The sequence below is a fragment of the Electrophorus electricus genome, chromosome 18 (genome assembly GCF_041902795.1).
Source record: "Electrophorus electricus isolate QZ-2024a chromosome 18, ASM4190279v1, whole genome shotgun sequence".
Classification (NCBI taxonomy): domain Eukaryota; kingdom Metazoa; phylum Chordata; class Actinopteri; order Gymnotiformes; family Gymnotidae; genus Electrophorus; species Electrophorus electricus.
This window is the reverse complement of record NC_137514.1, coordinates 1,352,154-1,371,337: the sequence shown is the minus strand read 5'-3', so window position 1 is coordinate 1,371,337 and position 19,184 is coordinate 1,352,154. Positions and strand designations below refer to the sequence as shown.

The window sequence follows — 19,184 nt, the reverse complement described above, 5'->3', positions numbered from 1 at the left end:
GGCAGAGACATCACCATGGCGATGATGTAAACCTCTAACTGGTCTGTGTGATATGACTACGTATGAGGAGCACCTCACACCAATGCTTTTCTCTCTGAACCTTCTTAGCACCTCATGTAAACGGTTTAAAGCAGTAGGTGAGGTCACTGTGGAACTGTCTCGCTGAACCTTCATGTGTAGTTGACTGTGGTTAGTCCAAATTAACGATGAATGCAGCATATAAGCATTATAAATTAACAGAAACTGCAGATTGCAACAGCCAGAGATATTGTTTTATTGGCTAGTGTGAGATAATGATCCAGAGTTATAACAATTTTTATTGAAATACATTTATACTTGTGGGGCTTCCATTGCTCATCTACATGATCTAGTATCTCAGTCTTCCTCAGCCTCCAGAAGTGATCTGGGTATTTAACTATATTTTGAGTTAAAGATGTTTTACAATCAAAGCCTACATGCAAACATAACACAAACATCTAAGGTAGAGAAAAATTAGTTTACCAACTTGTCTGGTTCCATTTCTAACAACACAAGGTATATGTGAGACAGACTAATAAAAGTTCCTTATTCATCACATATTCAAGAGCTGTAAAGCAATATAGACACCAGTAGGGGAGCTGTATACGCATAAAGCAGTTGAAAACTATGACAAACATCGTCTCGCTTTACCAGCGAAGTACAACACAAAATTCAGCATCTTATTCACACACAGACATATATGTAATTATTTATACAAAAAAATACTGCATGTTTCACCCTGTAGACTAGATAGTGTCAGATACTCTACTGAGGGAGACGTAGGGAGGTGTTCTGTGACGGAGGTGAAAGGGCAGAGTGAGATGACAGTCATGGGTGTAACACTAACAAGCCTAAAGCAGGAACCTTGGATGCGGAGAGGAGACAGCTCTACTACAGAGGATGAGGACTGTTTATCAACAATCAGTGTCCTGACACACCCACACCCACACACACACCCCACACACCCAACCACACACCCAACCACACACCCAACCACACACCCAACCACACACCCAACCACACACCCACACCCACCCACACACACACACCCAACCACACACCCAACCACACACCACTCTCCACATGTGCATTTCATCTGCAGTCTGTTCTACCTCTCTTCTTTGAAGGCTTAAGAAAATAGGAAGGAGAGAAAGAAAAGAGGAAGAGAGATTATAGAGGAGAGCATTAACATGTTCTATATGATACCGGACTATTGGGATATGGGGTGGGTGTGTTAGCTATAGTAATAGCAGTATCTTCATTTATAAAAGGAGTCAGAGTTGATGTTTGAGTGTGTGGACATACGAGTTTATTTCTGTTATTACTATTCTTGCAGTAAACTGCCAAAAACCGCACCATTATTTTGCACAGAGCTGTTATTTAAAGTATTTATTTAAGCATCTAATTCTGTACTGTGTCTTAGGTTTTATGAGTAAGATGGAGGTGAGTCGTGTGAATGACTGCATTACCTGGCTAAGCAGAGGTGGGCGGAGCAACAGTGGTACCAGTGGTACTGGTGGTGGTGGCGGTGGTTGTAGTGGGAGGAAGATCACGGGGGGGACTGTGGCTCACTCCATCACACACGGGCTCATTGTCCACCACGTACCACACTTCGTTGTGTCTGTTTAAGAGCTTCAGAGGACTACACACACCAAGAAACACCAATCATGGAATTTAATTTACATTTCATATATTCATGACACGTGTGTGTGTGTGTGTGTGTGTGTGTGTACTTGTCGTAACCCAGTGCATAGTCGTATGTGTGTGTGTATACCTGTCGTAACCCACCGCGTAGTGGTGTGTGTGGTTGTAGTAAGCGTTAACTCTCTGGAGCTCCTTGGTTAGGAGGTGGGCGTGGAGTCTAGATGTGATTGATAGCATCCAACCACCGTAACTCCTTACATAGACATCCATTTCCGGCATGTCTGTAAAATACAACTGGGGAACAAACCATCACGCACGCACGCACACAAAAAAAGAGATTTTTAGAGATCTGAATGTTTCAGAGAGGATAAACCTGAACCTAAACCTAAAACCTAACCTTAAAACTAACCTTACTGGTGGGTATATATGTCTGTCAAAATTCTGACCTTATCATTGGTTGGTACAGGAGGATTGTCCTGATAGACTGAAGGGAGCAGGAAGTTGAGGGTGTAGATAGCTGGCTCCCACATCTGAGTCTCCTCTGGCACTCTGACCAGGACTGGTGTGGCCATGTCCATCTGAACACCTACGAGACACACTCGCACACATGCACACACCTTCTTGGATGTACTGGAAGAAGTGATTGAAGCTTACACACACCCACACACCTTCTTGGTTGGCTCCAGTGATGTACTGGTAGAGGCGTCTGAAGGCCATGGCTGCTCCCACTCCCATGAAATACGCCTCTGCATCAGTGGACACCCAGCGGGAAGGAGAGCAGTGGCGCACCTACACACATGCAGGCAAATTGAAAGCGCTCCCGATAATTTACCCAGAGTTAAAATAATCTATATTGATCTCTCTCTCTCACACACACACAGCTGATTTCACCTATAACTTTAGGGGAGATGGAGCTTACTTCATACTCCTCTGTTTTGCACACCAGATCAAACTGCAAACATTCTGTAGATCCAGAGCAGAGGCTGCTGGATGAGTTACTGAAACTGAGAGGATGACCGACAGACAGACAGACAGACAGACAGACACACACACACACACACACACACTTAGCACTGACACATTCAAGCTTACAGGCAAAAGTAGTGCAGGAGAAGCTGAACCTTACCGCAGCGCATTCACAGCCAGCACCCCTACAGCTAACACTGTGATACCAGAGAGAAGAAACCTGGAGATAGAAGGAAATCGATTGATGACAAAGACTGCAGTGTCTTCGTGGTACCATTCTTTTAAATCTTACAACAACAAAAAAAAAAAATCCGATGAAGGACCTATGTCCGAAACGTCCTGTTTCTCATGAAAACAACTTGTGTACTTCATTTTAAATATATATATATATATATATATATATATATATATATATATATATATATATATATATATATATATATATAGACACACACACACACACACACACACACACAATTTTGAACGATTATAAACAGACAAGCCTGGTCATTAATCAGTGAGAATAAACAGCACGATACGTACATGTTGGCCAGATGCAGCTTCACCGATGATGACTCATTCGGTTTGACTCGACCGGCCGCTGAAGTCAGCAGCGGAACGAAGACTCGGGGGAAGTCCGCTCCAATCTCGCGTTAAAGAACCCCGCGCGCCTGTGCACGAGGCCTTGTTAAAGGGAATATAATGCTGATTTTTGTTTTGTTTTATATATTTTTCTTTCATGTCCAGTTACGTTTGTGTGGCTTTATGTTCCGAAAATAGCCAGAATTTATTTCTACATGACCATTTCCAGCCTCATGCACACGCTGGTTTTGTTACTGCACCTTTAAGACAAATATTAGCTATGAGCTGTTCCGACTGGCTGCCCTGTATTGCAGCTCATTCAAAAAGATCTGAAACATGCCGGAGAACTGCAATGTAAGTGGGTGGGCGCTAAATTGCTGTAAACCGAACAGGTGGAGATATGTAAATAAGTTTGTTTGCGTCTTAGATCCCATATATGGACTGGAGGAATTAACGTTGTGCTTTGGAACTTTAACCATATTTACATTCATATACTTTATTTCAATAAAGCGAGAGAAATTCAGTTTTCAGTCAGAACGCAAACACTGCTGACTTTACTGCAAGAAACAAGCCAACAAATAATCCAAACTCACTACTACTGCAATAAACACCAAGACAGCTTTTATTTTTACTTTTTATTTTAAAAGGTCATCTTTATATTGGGGGAAATAGCATTATAGTATGAAAAGCAAAGGAGCATCTCTTCCAAACATGCAGAGGGTCCTAAAGCTCTGGTGCTGAAGTCAGCCATCTCCACTGACGGTTAAATGTTTACAGTGGTGAACATGGTAGTGGTCCAGTGTGTCCATTTGACAAGAAAAGGTTGCCACAGAAACAGTTCCAAATGACATATTTTGGACAGGTGAGTGGAGGGAGGGTTTATAAACAGTGCATAGTAACGTTCCCACAGGTTAATGGAAGAGGGCGACACACAAACGCATACACGCTAATGCAAAGATAGCTGATGAAAACAAACCTAACAAATACTCAAGGTAAATGATGTGTTTGCCCAACGACACAGACGCTGACTGCATGGGTACATTCATACAACAGTGCACAGAAGTGTAACAAAGCGACTTTCTTTCATTTCATCACTAACTGACTGACCTTTTTCCTCTTACAGCACTGTAGGAGTAAATCACACAGCTGTACAACTGCCCTTCACATGGTACAGTGTGCAGGATCAGCAAGCAATACACACAGCTTGCAGCTCTCAAGCACTGCCTCCACTTGCCGCGCCCAATCCAGAGATCAGGAAGAAGACTAAACACTTCATAGGAGCTGCAGTGTGGAGTTTCAGTTTATATTCCTGACATTGTATTGCTCAAGTGTGCCAATAGGGTGCCATTATTGTGCATAATTGTGTAGCTACTCCAGCCTAGATTCACAGAAAAGAGCATCATCTGAACTGGAAGCACAACATCAGTCCACCCTGTAGGGAGTGCATTTAGGTAGGAATAGATAATCACTGCACTTCTTAGTTTCAATGTGAAACAGCAGCCAATCCCACTGCTCTCTGCTGTTCTCCTGCAAAGCAGTAGCAAATTAGACTGCTCAGTGCCCAGTTCCACTGCTAAACAGCAAACCTAACCTCACCATAGAACCCATGAAAGGTTGTGACTTTTCAGTCTGACATGAATTCCTGTTGCTATGCAGTAAGAGGACACATGCTAACACACCTTCCATAGCACCCTTAGGAAATAAGGTATGATTACAAAATGTCTGCGTACTGCCTCTGTGGCTCACGCCACCCTACAACACCTGAGCTGCTGCAACACTGAACGAAGATGCGTCTAAAAGTTCAAGACTCAAGTCACCTTGGGCGACACAGTACAGGACAAACATTAGTCTGGAGCCATAAATAATTCAAACAAACACACTCAGCCCGATGGTGTCAGGAACACAGAAATGGGCTACTGCTGGGGGTGGCACCAGGCCTGTGGCTGAGGTAAAGATTTTAGACAAGAATCACACACACACACACACACACTTCAAAATAAAAGCCCAAATGGACTCCTGCTCATCAAACAGACTAATAAACAGAGTGGAGAAATAAACTTAGACCAACATCCACCTGACATACCATAGAATCTATTAAATAATAAAGCCTGATGGAAGAAAATGGACTGAATTAAAAACAAAATTAAGGAATGCATTTTTAAAAACAAACTGAAGGAATGCATTTTTTCCCTGTAGATGATTGTACATCTTTGGACTTCCACAGCCCTAGCATTTGGATAGAATGAGAGGAATAAAAAAAAAAGACTGTGTGGAATAGAGAGGCACTCACTGTAAAATGTACAAAGGGGTTTGTGGGACAGGTGGAAAAACCAAGGGCACAAAAATAGTAGGAAACGAAGGTGCTATTCAGTCCTGCTTGGCATCTTCTCTCTTTCTCGCTCTGACACACACACACACACACACACACACACACACACACACACACACACACACACACACACACACACACACACACACACACACACACACACACACACACACACACAGCTAAGCAATAGCTCCAAAGCTTCTGCTCTGCTTCTTCTCCCCTTTCTACACCTCTTGCATAGCTTAGACCATGGAAGCAACCATAGGTAGAATGGTCGAGGGGAGAGTTTAACAGTCCAAGATCCTTCCCCTGTCACATCATAATCACAAGGCTGGCTCTCTCTGTCTCTCTCGTCCATTAGATGTTTTCTTCACCTTAGAGATGCCCTCTAATGCTCCAGATTCTGTCACACTGGGGAGAGAGAGAAGACATCATGCATCATAACATGCGAACACACATACACCAAATTGAGTGCTCATAACTTTTTATAAAAATTGCAACTTGTTAGGCAAACTGCAACAATAATTTTGTCTGTCTTACACTTCATCCATCTCCACGTCCTCCTCGTCCTGTGGGAGCTGCAGATAAGGGTTGTTGGAGGCCGGGCGGAACTTGAAGCCCGTCAACACAAAGAACACCAGAGTGGACACCTCTATTAGAAACTATAGATTGAGAGAGAGATTGAGAGATTGAGAGAGAGAGATTGAGAGAGAGGGCGAGAGAGCGAGATAGACAGATAGATAGATATCAATATAAATGCCAAAAACAAAGTATAAGGATATGGCTGTGACATCATGACCTCATCAAAAGTGGCCAGAACAACCCACCTCTTGGCACCACTGCCACTGGAAGGGTACGGTCATCTTTAACAGGATAGCGATGATCCTCGTGAAGTAGATGTAGCACACAATCTACACACACACACACACACACACAGACGCGCAGCGCGCGCGCACACACACACACGTCACCAGTTAGTACACTTGCATTGACCCATAATAAGCTTTTAATATACTTAATGTGTATGGAATGTATTTAGACATAGGAAGGACGTTATACACTAGTGTTACATTAGTGCATCAGTATCATATGAGTGGTGAAGGGTGTTTCTGTTAACTAAGTGAGTCTTGTGGTGTTTGGCCAGTGTATATTATTTTGTGTGTCAGGTGCTTAACAACACACTCACCATCACATAGTAATGTCTGAACAACTTCAGCTTGGCCAGATTCATTGCAGCTGCAAAACACAGCAAATATTAGACGCAAACACACACACACAGGCAGGCGCGCGCGCACACACACACTCACACAGGCAGACACAGGCACACAAACCTTTGCCATCTGTGTTAGAAGCCTCCTGAAGGTGTCGAATAGACCTGTAAAATAAAAAATCTAATAATGAATAATGGTTACACACACATACACGCACACACACACACACACACACACACGCACACACACGCGCGCACACACGCGCGCACACACGCGCGCACACACGCGCGCGCACACACGCGCGCGCACACACGCGCGCGCACACACGCGCGCGCACACACGCGCGCGCACACACGCGCGCGCACACACGCGCGCGCACACACGCGCGCGCACACACGCGCGCGCACACACGCGCGCGCACACACACGCGCACACACACACACACACACACACACCTACCAGACGACGGGGAAGAGGATGGCCCCGCAGCAGAGGAGATCAACAAGGAAGAGGACTTCCCTCCACAGTGTATACTCGCTTGCCCCCTCCTCTGTCTCCTCAATGATTATGTAGGCCACGTTAGCCAGCACCTACACACACAGGATGCACCAATAATGAACTTCCCAAGTTGATACGATAACCGAAATTTAGCACCTTGTTTTGCCAATGTAAATAGTAATAAACAATAATTTTAAAGGAAGTTCAAATTATAATCTATATATGAAACATAGTGGGTATATGACATGTTAAAGCCAAAAAATAGATCAACCTAATCTGACGACAAACACACACACACACACCTGCAAAGGGATGACAATCATGAAGATTTTCTTCTCCTTGTCAGACAAGATGTATTTAACGAAGGCAAAGCCTGTCCCAATAAGAGCCAGTGTTATGAAGAGTAGCGCCCCCTTCAGTCTGCACAGAGAGATAAACAACATGAAAAAAGACGAGATTGAGGGCCAATCAACAACTTCTCCAGCCTGAGGTTTTACTCAGATCAGCAGCTGACTTAGAAAAGAGTGTAAGATCTCTCTCACACACACGCACACACAAACGGATACAGACACGAAAACACTCACAGGTGGGTAATGTAGTACATGACTGCCCAGCCTTCTATTGGATGTCCCTCTGTGTTGATAAAGTGATAGTTAATCTGGAGAGAGAGGGGGTGGGGGGAAGGGGGTAGAGGGACAGTGAGAATTATCAAGGCAGCTCAAACTTGTTCAGTTATTAGTATGATTAATATGAGGAAATTCTTAATTTAAGACATACAGCATAAGTCAGAAACATGCATAACATATGCTGCGATTTACACTGGTATGTGACCCAAAGTGACCCTAGTTTAACCAACAGAGGTGCAGATAGAGGGCTGTGGTCCACACTCACACATACCACCTCACAAACAGCAACATCTCTTAATACAACAATGAACAGTTCATTTTTATTAAAAACCTATTAATAATCTTTTTAATTGTAAACATTACAATTAAACAAAACATTACAAAAACATTAAACGCTGACCGTATGAACCGCTGTAGGCCGAGTGTGTTTACACAGTCTGAATAGGAGGGAAAGGAAAGCCAACACGCCCGCCCGCACACACACACACAGAATAAACTGAGGATGCCTGTGTAACAGGATCTGGCTGTACTCACACTGTGGAAAACCAGTGACAGTGCTTTAGTGTAGGCCAAAGCTGCCATCAGCCAGTGGATCTTAAAAACGCTGTACCTGTAAACACACAAACAAACATCAACCTGTGGATCTTAAACATGCTGTATCTGTAAAACAAAAAAAACAACAAAAAAAAACCCCCCATGCACAAACCAAGCACATGCACATATGTGCACGCACACGTAAACGCAGTTCAGATACATGTGTATAGCTTCAGGACTGTATAAGGGTGTATATGCACATCAGTGTGTGCATGTTTGTCTTCTTGAACCTGTAACATGAGGGCGCATGCCCAGATGACTGAGTGAGTGTGCGTGTGGACCTGTGTTTGAGCAGGGTGCATATACAGAAGACTGTGTGTGTGTGTGTGTGTGTGTGTGTGTGTGTGTGTGTGTGTGTGTGTGTGTGTGTGTGTACACTGTGTGTGCAATTATTAGGCAAGAGAGTAATTTGACCATATTATAATTTTATGCATATTTTCCAACTCCAGGCTGCATAAACTTGAATGCCTATTGGATTTAAGCATATCAGGTGATGTGTATTTGTGTAATGAAGGAGAGTGTGGCCTAAAGAGATCAAACACCCTATATCAAGGTGTGCATAATTATTAGGCAGCTTCTTTTCCTCAGGCAAAATGGGCCAAAAGAGATTTAACTGACTGAAAAGTCAAAAATTGTAAAAAGTCTTTCAGAGGGATGCAGCACTCTTAAAATTGATAAGATACTGGGGCGTAATCACAGAACCATCAAACGTTTTGTTGCAACTAGTCAACAGGGTCACAAGTAATGTGGTGAGAAAAAAAAAGATAAATTATCTGCCAAAGATTTCAGTACTGGAGTGTTCAGTACTCAGAGACAAGGCCAAGGTACAGAAGGCTGAAACCCGACCACCACTGAACAAGACACATAAGGCGAAACATGAAGACTGGGCCAAGAAATATCTGAAGATTTTTCAAATGTTTTATGGACTGATGATACGAGTGTGACTCTTGACGGACCAGACGGATGGGCCCATGGCTGAATCAGTACTGGGCATAGAGCTCCACTTCGACTCAGACTCCTGCAAGGTGGAGGTGGGGTACTGCTATGGGCTGGTATTATTAAAGATGAGCTAGTTGGACCTTTTCAGGTGGAAGATGGACTCAAAATCAACTCCCAAACCTACTGCTAATTTTTAGAAGACACTTTCCTCAAGCAGTGGTACAGGAAAAGTCTGCATCTTTCAAGAAGACCATGATTTCTAGGCAGAACAATGCTCTATCGCATGCACTGAAGTACTCCACTAAAGACCTTAAAGATGAAAGAATAAAACATGGCCCCCTTCCTCACCTGACCTAAACCCTATAGAGAACTTGTGGGCCCTTCTTATACAGGAGATTTGCAGTAAAGGAAAACAGCACAGCTGGGATGTCTGGGACGCTGTGGTTGCTGCTTACAAAAAGTTGATCGTCAACATATAAAGAAAACTATGTTTGAAAGGTTTAAAGGTTATTGAAAAGAAGGGTGGCTATATTGGTCACTGATTTTTTTAAATGTCAGAAATGTTTATTTGTAAATTTTGAGTTTTTTGTTTGTTATTCTCACTTTAACAGATGAAAAACAAGTGACAAGGGAAAATTTCAGTTTTTCATTTAGTTGTATAATAATTCTGCACACATATTCTCCTAAGAAAGCCAAAACCTCACTTTTACTTTTTAAAATACTCAGGTTTGAGGTTTATTAACATTTTGGATTGACCGAGAGTACTGTAGTTGTTCAATAATAAAATGAATCCTCAAAAATGCAACTTTCCTAATAATTGTGCCCACAGTGTACCTGTCTTTCTAGCAGGGTGCATGTCCAGATGACTCTGTCTGTCTGTGTGTGTGTGTGTGTGTGTGTGTGTGTGTGTGTGTGTGTGTGTGTGTGTGTGTGTGTGGTGTGGGGTGGGGGGGTACCTGTCTTTCAGTAGCGCGCATGTCCAGATGATGGCTGCAGAGAGGAACATGGCAGCCATGCAGATGTACAGTCGTGGTAGTGGAATCTCCGCTGCTGAGAGGAAGCCTGCTGGATTCTTCTCCTCAATCTCCACCTACGCATGCACAAACACATTTTTTTAATGTCAAAATTTCAGTAAGTGGCTTTAGAGATCTAGAAGCTACTAGATCTGATTGAGTGCAAGATGACTGTATACACTGTTTAAAGACTTTAACGATTGTGCCTTCGAGCTGGTCCAGGATGGGTGGTCAGATGGGGCATGGTCGAATACTTACACTGATAGAGTAGGGACTGAGGATACCCGGCCTCATGTTGTAGCAGTTATGGAAGGCCAGACTGTACAGGCCTTGGGAAAGGTCGCCCATGGTGATGTGAAACTGAGACAGAGATAGGAAGAGATAGGTTTTGACCTGTATAATTACACTTTCAATCACAATTTGTTTTTTTTAATTATGATTTTAACAGAGCTGCCATTTCGCAGGCTACCAATCACTTTGTCTAAACCTTTCATCTAATCAAAATGCAGCTACAAGTCCTTTACAGGTTGTGCACTTGCGAAATGAACATAGAACAAGACACATTAAAGCAGTAAATGTAACAGCAAATTCATGGTGACTCAGAGTTATTCTAGTGGCTCTCTCTCTCTACTCACTGTGAAGTTGTAGGAGTAATCTTCTTTCTTATTCAGGGCCAGTGTCATTCCATTCAAGCTGTTCACCTGATCAGGATCCAAGATGTAAACTTACGAGTGGCTTTGAAAAGTAAGTGGTGAACAACAGTTTCAGCATACAAACACGCATGCGCCCACACACTCACCTGACTGGCGACTGGCATTTTGCTCTTCTCATCCACCTCCTCTGGTTTCTTGTTAACTTTGTCTCCCCCAACAGACTTACTGGGACTCTGATCTGAACCAGGCTTTGGGTCAGTATCTTCCCGTCTCTTCCGCACTTCTAATAAGAATGATTTCCGGTGTGGATTTACTACATACTTAACAATGTAGATTTGAAAGCCTCAGAAAAGGGAAATTTGGGGGAATTTGGATCTGCTGTCAAAGTGTACTGGGTGTACATGGAGTTAAAGAGGGAATCTGGCTCTGTTGTGAACATGTACTCACGCTTCTCCTCTTTCTTTAAGTCAGATTTTAAGATGGCGTCCAGTTTGCCGAAGGACGTTACATGGACACTGAGCACATGCATAGACAGACACACCAGATATACACACACACACACACACACAGTTAGAAAATTGTGCCAGTTCAGTTTTCGGGATTATGCAAAATATCCAACACCTGATCTAAAGCACACACACACCCACCCACATTCCACTCCTACCTGAGATTGCGTGTGTCGATGATGAAGAGAATAAGGTTATCGTCACTCTTGGTTTTGGAGAGAGTGCACCGATCCATGTTCTCAGCCTGTGGGACAGGTCAACGACACCCTGATGGTGACCATTGAGAGACTACTCATTAGACCCAACAGCTTGCAAACATCTATGGTTTGGACACCACTACTTAACCCAGCAAAGACTCCATCTGTTGTGAAGGTCACCTCCACTACACACTCCCTAACAACCTGAAAACATCTGTAACAGGGTGACTACAGTCAGGATCTTTGTAGGATGGGCCAAGCCACAAAAACAAATAAAACTTGGAACACCAGGTGAAGTCGCTTATTCGCAAAACTAGGCGTGGGCTGTTACAAAAATGTATTAATCACGATAATTATGTTGTCTTTCATCATGGGTTACCATATTATCATAATGTGGAAAAAACAGCCTACCAACCAACAAAACCCAGTATGCTTAACCGATGAATCTTGACCAACTCAGACTCCATCATGGTGACCTCAGTGCACCCAGAAAAAACATGGTTTTCACATGTAACTGGAGACAGCATCTTATTAGTATCACAGTCCAGTGATCCATCAAAAACAACACTCTCAGTGAAACACGTCTTTAAAAAGAGCTCTCCTATTACTTGTGTGTTTTCTTCCTGATCAGGTTCTAGCTGATGGGTGTCCTTACACTCTGAACTAGTGTACTAGTATAGATATCATTTTCATGGAGGCAACAGAGAGGACGTGAGCATCTGAAAGTGCTGCAATGGTAACTGGACTCAGCCACATATGGGACTATAAATCAAATGGCAAATGGTGCTGTAACTGAAACTGACTGTATTATTAAGGAACTTTCATCTTAAAGGGATGAAGTACATTGCCATTGTTTACATGGTGGTGGTGTGAAGTAATTGATGTTACAACCACAAGCTCAACTTACTGGGTAGGAGAACACACCATTCACACGTGCCCTGGACAGGCTGAAGCCCACCTGCATAGAGCAAAATTACATTACACTGCATGCACACATACATGTTTAAAGCACAGGTCAAAGTTTAAACATATACACACACAAACTTTGGTATTATAAACTTTATATATGTCAACATATCTGCATTGACCACCCTTACACACAAACAGTAATTATCACATTATGGCAAAATATCAATATTCCATACATATGTACACACCCACACACCCTTTTCCTCAAACACAAATGATGCCAGTTAATACATATGTCTGTTTCAAGTGCTGTCACAGTCTCTCGCCCTCTCTCTCACACACACACACACACACACACACACACACACAAATAGATCTCACAGCATAGTTTGCATAATCACTCTTCTTCTCTTGTGGAAGATAAAGGGATTTGAGTCTGACTTCCAGAGTTCCATTTGCAAAGTAACCAAATGTGTTGAGGTGGACCACAAACCGTGTTTCATTCTGGAAGAGAAAAGTACAGAGGGAGAAAATAGAAGAATGTTCATGTTGATTACATGCAATGCTGAGGGAAATTTATTCAGTGGTTCTCTGACACGACAACTATGACGAAGTGACGCTACAGCCCTGACGTGTGAGACTTCTGTCCCCATGTCCGTACGATAAAAAGTTTACCGGAATTTTTGGCTACACAAAGTCACGCCACAAGTTTCGACTTCATCTCCATACCAAGAACAAACTGATACATGTTAAAAGTGCTGTTCAGGCTAGTCAAGTGGACGTTAAGCAAAAACAACGCAATAGGAGAGGCACGCCATCTTCCAAGTCAGTCCGTAGATGTCTCGACCGGACTTGCAGTAGACATTCAGTGTGATGTAGGTTAGCTGTCCGACTGTCACCAACCAACAAGGCTAGCTAGCTTAGCTATCTAAAGTTTCAATGAAGAGTATTTAAGACATTTATGCGGAAATGCGCTCATCTAAACATTTGTTTTCACCAATATTTCGTCTACATTACATGCAAGTCATAAGTTTTAACGCATATTGCTCGCTGGCAATGCTTTTGCGAGCAATAAGCTACGCAACTGGCTAACTTGTAAGTGATGTCGCACACCTCGTATTTAAAACTGCAGCGGTAGTTGGTTAGCTTAGCTTAGCTAACAACAACTTACCTTCAGAACTAGACCGTGTATTCTAGCGTTGCTTAGCGACACAAGGACCGCAAAAACGAGCAATGTCAAGTTAAAGACACGGTGTAGAATCATTGTCGAGGCGATAAGTCAATAAACAACTGGATCTGAATTAGTTGTTGAATCGTATATGAATATATTTTACTTCATCAGCTAACTAGCTAGCTGTCTTAACTTGCTACTTTAAACTAAGCACTTACTTCCTGGATGCTTGACATGTTACACGTCATCACAGTAAGTAAACTGACATACTGCCCCTAGTGTCGGGAGAGTATATTGAAATTAAAAGAATGCTGAAAAGTTATTTCTGTAACATGAGTGAATCTTAAGCTTCAGTGTCACTTTTTTGGTAAACGTAATGAACATGGAGTTTAGAGTCTCAGATCTTTATTTTTAGAAAACAACGACCCTAGAGACTCTAGTGATCACCTTTTGCTTAATGTTGATTTCCAGGATAAAAGTTCAAAGTTTATTTGTCACATTCATAGTCATACATGGTATGATGGAGGCTGGCAGTGAAGAGGTGATGAAGTCTCTGACCATCTTTTCAAAGCACTTCATCACAACCAATGTGAGGGCAACAGGGTATGCTTCTGTCGATGCAACAGCCTTTTAGCAGCTTTACATTGGCCATCATCCATCCATCCATCCATCCATCCATCCATCCATCCATCCATCATTATGTAGTAAAGAATCTTTGTGTGGATAATTTCTAGTAAAATCTGTGACACCTGTAATACATCTGTTGAAGTACTGTGCATATAAACAATTCTGCAGCAGATATCTAACATTATTCATAATACATCAATACTTATGAGCAGCATCTCCAAAAGAATATCAATAAAGAGATAACGTCCTCATTAATAATAGGGTATTTCCCTGCCAACTCACTTAGGCCCCCTGGTTCAGGTAATGGATTTGTTTGAAACAAAATTATGTGAAAACTTCTATTATATTCACAAGAACTTGTAAAACCCTATAGCTCTACTCCAAATACTTTTTGGCTATGAAGTTTTGAGGTTTGGCTCTCTGAACTAAATGTAATAACTTTTGCAATTCTTTGTGTATTCTAAGCCTCACCAATTTCTGTGTAGTATTAATTTAGTTCAATCACATATAGTTCAATCTCGTGAAATTCTGCCCTACCCTGGAATTGTGCCCATCCTATGGAATTAAGATAAAATAAGGTAATCCTTTATGAATCCCACAGTGGGGAAATTTGCAGTGTTACAGCAGCAAAGGGGATAGTACAATAGTGTCAGTGGCATTGAGTATATACAAGAATTTTTCATTTAAATAATACTTAAAAATAAAATAGGGTAAAATAAAATAATTGATATAATATATATACTATTGTATAGTAGATACACTATTGCACAGTTTGGTGTATACACACCTTTAATTGCAAACATAAAGGCAATGATTCCACAAAAAAAAATCAACAATTGCATGTTGGCAGCTGTATTATCAGTTTTAGTGTTCTTGGTATGTGTGGTCTTAGTGAGAGCACTCTTGGTTTAAAAGTCTAACAGCAGCAGGAATGCAGGACGTGCAGTATCTCTACTTCATATACCATGGGTGGATCAGCCTGTCACTAAAGGACCTGTACAATCAACTCTGAGTGTCCTGCATGTGGTTGAACATGTTCTCCAACATGGATGACAGCTTAACCATCATTCTCCTACCTCACACTCTCTCCACTGGATCAAGGGTGCATCCCAGGACAGAGCTGGCCTTCTTGAACAGCTTGCTGTGTCTCTTCGTGTCAGCAGGCGAGATGCTACTGCCCTAGCAGACCACAGCATGAAACAGGCTGATGTTTTCCCCTCCTCTGGAGTTCTGCTCCTCCTTAGTTCCTCCTTCACTTGCTCCTCTGTCAGTGTATCCATCAATGTGCAGCTTGTACTTTTGCAGCTCTGAATCAACATTGGAAAATTGATTGTATGCTGCTCGCATCCTGCACTGCCATCATCAAAATCTTCCACCCTCAGCATGTACCTCTGACGCCATGTTATCTGATAGATGTTCTCCAGACCTTTGAAAACACGTTTCAACATTCATATCACAAAATCAACAGTAAATGACATTTTTGGTGATTTGGGACCAAACCATAGAACTGCTATTGTATCAAAACAACCATATAGACATATGTCCATATATAAATTGAAGAAGTCTGTTCTTTTAGCTGTAATCAAAACCGCTCATTACAGTTATTCCTGTATCTTGAAGAAAGTTTTGGATTTCATTTTCCCAGCTCTTTCAGTATTTGTAGCCCTTGTGTGGAATATTTTACATCATAGTCCCAAAAATGCCTTTCACACCTAGCCAGTATTCTCCATTCATGTCTCCAAATCCATTTTTATTTGCATCTCATGACCATGAGAGAGAGAGAGAGAGAGAGAGAGAGAGAGAGAGAGAGAGAGAGAGAGAGAGCGAGAGCGCCAGAGCCACAATCTAAAATTAATTTTCTTTTTTGTGTAAGTAACATACCAGATTTCCATTTTGTAATTGTCATGGTTGGCCCCTCCTAGCATCCTCTTTAGTTAAACCTTCTCTGTTCCTGTTCCGGTTCTTGTTTTGATTTTCACTGATTTCATTAGTTATCACCTGTTCCTTGTAAGCCCTCATCAGTCTGTGTATTTAAACCCTGTGTTTTTCCCTGTTAGTTTGCTGGTCTTTGTGATTTCATGCCATGTTTGTGCGGCCTGTTATTGTTATCAATGCCCTTGTGTTCTCTGTAGTTGGATGTACTAATCCCTGTCATATTTGTTCTGCCGGTGTTTCTTAGCCTATTTGTGTAATTTATGTTCATTATTGTATCCTGTTTCCATATTCTGTTATTGTGTGCTTTTTGTCTCTTTTGTTTACTGTGTATTCCCATACTCTCCATGTTGGTTCATTGAACCTGGACAGTATTAATGACTCTGAATATGGATTTGCCCATAATAAATCCCACTTTTCTCAGCGTATGTGTCTGCCTAGTGATTGCTCCACATTACAGTAAGTTAAATGTAATATCTAAAATATAATATGCTGTAAAATCATTTGGAACAATAAGCCACCAAAAACATAGGAAATTTTCTTCAAATTCAAAGACAAGCAATTAAAGACACCCACCTATGCCTAAGAACACCTTTATTTTGGGAAACTCAATAAATCCCCACCCAAAGTCTGTTATTATAAGACACCCAAGATTCAAAGAATCCAAGAAATCTCAACTACCTGGCTGAATCTAGCTAGAGAAAGAAGAACAGTGCTTCCCTGTAATTGTTGCTTTTTAAGTCATAATGGCATATTTTTAAATAACAATTTCCACTATTCACAGTTAATTGAATATGAAAAGGGCAATGGGGATAAAATGAACCCAAGGATTCATGCTATTATTACATGTATGACAATGAGGGTATTCATACATTTCAGTTTCAAAGACACTTTCAGTCCTGGATATGAAATTAATCTCGCAGCCTTTCTGAAGAAATTGTATCCCCTGCCCAAAACAAGAATTCTTTGGAATTGACTACAACCCTTTGCTACTGTAAGTCCTTTGCTACAGAAAAGCAGGTCTATCAGATATATAAGAAATACCCATTTAGCATAACTAGCCAATTGCTTTCTTTGCTCGCATGGAGGTGCAGCTGATGGAACTGTGATATCCAGTGGAAATAAAATGATTGAGCACTGATATCCAGTGGGAATAAGCTTCACCCGATACTTGTTGGCGAGAAGGCAATGAAAATAAATTTGCTGCTCCTGGGCTGGCTTCTTTTCTCTGCTCTGTTACCTGGTCACTGCAGGTTTAGCTTGCTTGCTTTGTCTATCCGTCCATCCATATGTATATGCTGTGAATTGTGGCATTTCATTTGTCCTGCTGTGGGTGTATATTTATTCAGTGTAACTCTGTCATTATCCATTTCCTCCAGCTTCTAGCATCTAAAGTAAATCCCTGACTGGCCAATGAAGTGATCCTAATGGTTTTGTTTAAACAGATTAAAAAGCATAGACTAGAGAGGATCACACACACACAAAAACACACACACACACACACACACACACACACACACACACACACACACACACACACACACACACACACACCGAGTTAAAAACCTGTGCCAATTTAGGTTTCTAGAGCAGATAAAATAACACCTGATCTGAACCACACATACACTCCTCCTACTCACCTTTGAATGTGATACTAACACTTTTGTGTTAAACTGCCTTGATGTGTGAGACCTCCTGTCTCCGTCTTTTTACGATAAAACGTTTCACTGACATCTGGGGCTACATAAAATTTCAACTTTATCCTAACCATATTCCCAGTACTGTACTGGTCAAAATAATGCAATGTCTGTTCATTATGTATTGGTCCTGTCCTGTATTTATTTATTGTATGGTATTATTGCACTGTATTGTATTGTTTACACTCGTGTAGTGTGTTGTCTGTTGCACTTGTTTTGTGTTGCACAATGGTCCTGGAGGAACACTGTTTAATTTTGCTGTGTACTTGTATAGGCTAAGTCAATCTGTAGCTCTAAAGAACTGACTAAAGGCTAGAAGTAGATATTTAGTCAGTCTGATTGAAGCGCAATTGTCCCATTTCCACAAATGATTCATGTGTATTACATTTAAGTCATGGGTTTTAAAGTATTTTAAAATACTTGCTGGTGAAATTTATATATGTAACTTTTATTAACTAGCTGTTTTTAACTTCTTACTTTAAACTAGGCACTTACTTTCTGGATTTTACACATTTTCATAGCAAGTAAATGTTATATTGCCCCTAGTGTCAGGATGGTATATCAATATTTAAAGTATGTTAAAAGGTTCTTCATTATACAACATGCAAATTGTAAGCTTCACTGTCAATTTTTAGTAACTGGAATGAACCTAGACTAGGGTGTTTTCCCATATAGTTTTCTTTATTTATTGAACCAATCTCAGTTCTGTTAATATGGCCACTTTTCATGCTGTTCTTGTCATGTGTTTGCTACATTTTCATAAATGATGATGGGCGAATGTGTGAAGGACAGTTGGAATATGTGAAGCACAGGGGTGTGCTTCCCATAGGGAAAGGTAGTGTGATGTAGACCCCCCAAGGAGATAATGTTGATAATCTGTGGAACCTTGTGGTTCACCAATGGAGAGTGAATGTGGCGAGGATGTGGATTTCCTGTATGTTACATGGTAAGAGCATCCCTCTAGTTAGAACTCTGATTTAGAGGCTCAGGTCTTCATGTTCAGTAAATAGAATGAACCCAGCAACTCAGATTTTGCAGCACTGGTAATGTCTGTTTAACTGTGAGTTTACAT

The 19,184-nt window shown here is 41.5% G+C and overlaps 2 protein-coding genes across 3 annotated transcripts; both read right to left on the bottom strand.

Moving 5' to 3' along the window:
- Window positions 1–256: 256 nt before the first annotated feature.
- On the bottom strand, window positions 257–3,280 carry soul5l (heme-binding protein soul5, like). Its single transcript, XM_027029284.3, has 8 exons — window positions 3,172–3,280; window positions 2,789–2,848; window positions 2,582–2,666; window positions 2,331–2,451; window positions 2,109–2,248; window positions 1,793–1,956; window positions 1,488–1,660; window positions 257–1,146 (listed from the first exon to the last, which is right to left on the bottom strand). Coding segments are annotated over exons 1-7 (741 nt in total). The 5' UTR covers window positions 3,174–3,280; the 3' UTR covers window positions 257–1,146; window positions 1,488–1,491.
- Window positions 3,281–5,086: 1,806 nt separating this feature from the next.
- gpr108 (G protein-coupled receptor 108) lies at window positions 5,087–14,074 on the bottom strand. 2 transcript variants are annotated; one of them, XM_027029285.3, is made up of 18 exons: window positions 13,857–14,074; window positions 13,067–13,189; window positions 12,684–12,734; window positions 11,738–11,823; window positions 11,521–11,588; window positions 11,220–11,356; window positions 11,056–11,121; window positions 10,679–10,780; window positions 10,364–10,497; window positions 8,409–8,484; window positions 7,833–7,906; window positions 7,551–7,668; window positions 7,210–7,340; window positions 6,871–6,914; window positions 6,726–6,775; window positions 6,367–6,450; window positions 6,080–6,201; window positions 5,087–5,950 (listed from the first exon to the last, which is right to left on the bottom strand). In XM_027029285.3, the coding sequence occupies exons 1-18, from the start codon at window positions 13,947–13,949 to the stop codon at window positions 5,863–5,865; spliced, it is 1,647 nt and encodes a 548-aa protein (XP_026885086.2). In that variant the 5' UTR covers window positions 13,950–14,074; the 3' UTR covers window positions 5,087–5,862. The 2 variants fall into 2 exon arrangements, with proteins under 2 accessions (XP_026885086.2, XP_026885087.2); XM_027029286.3 differs by having other exon boundaries at window positions 11,220–11,353.
- Between the last annotated feature and the right edge of the window lie 5,110 nt (window positions 14,075–19,184).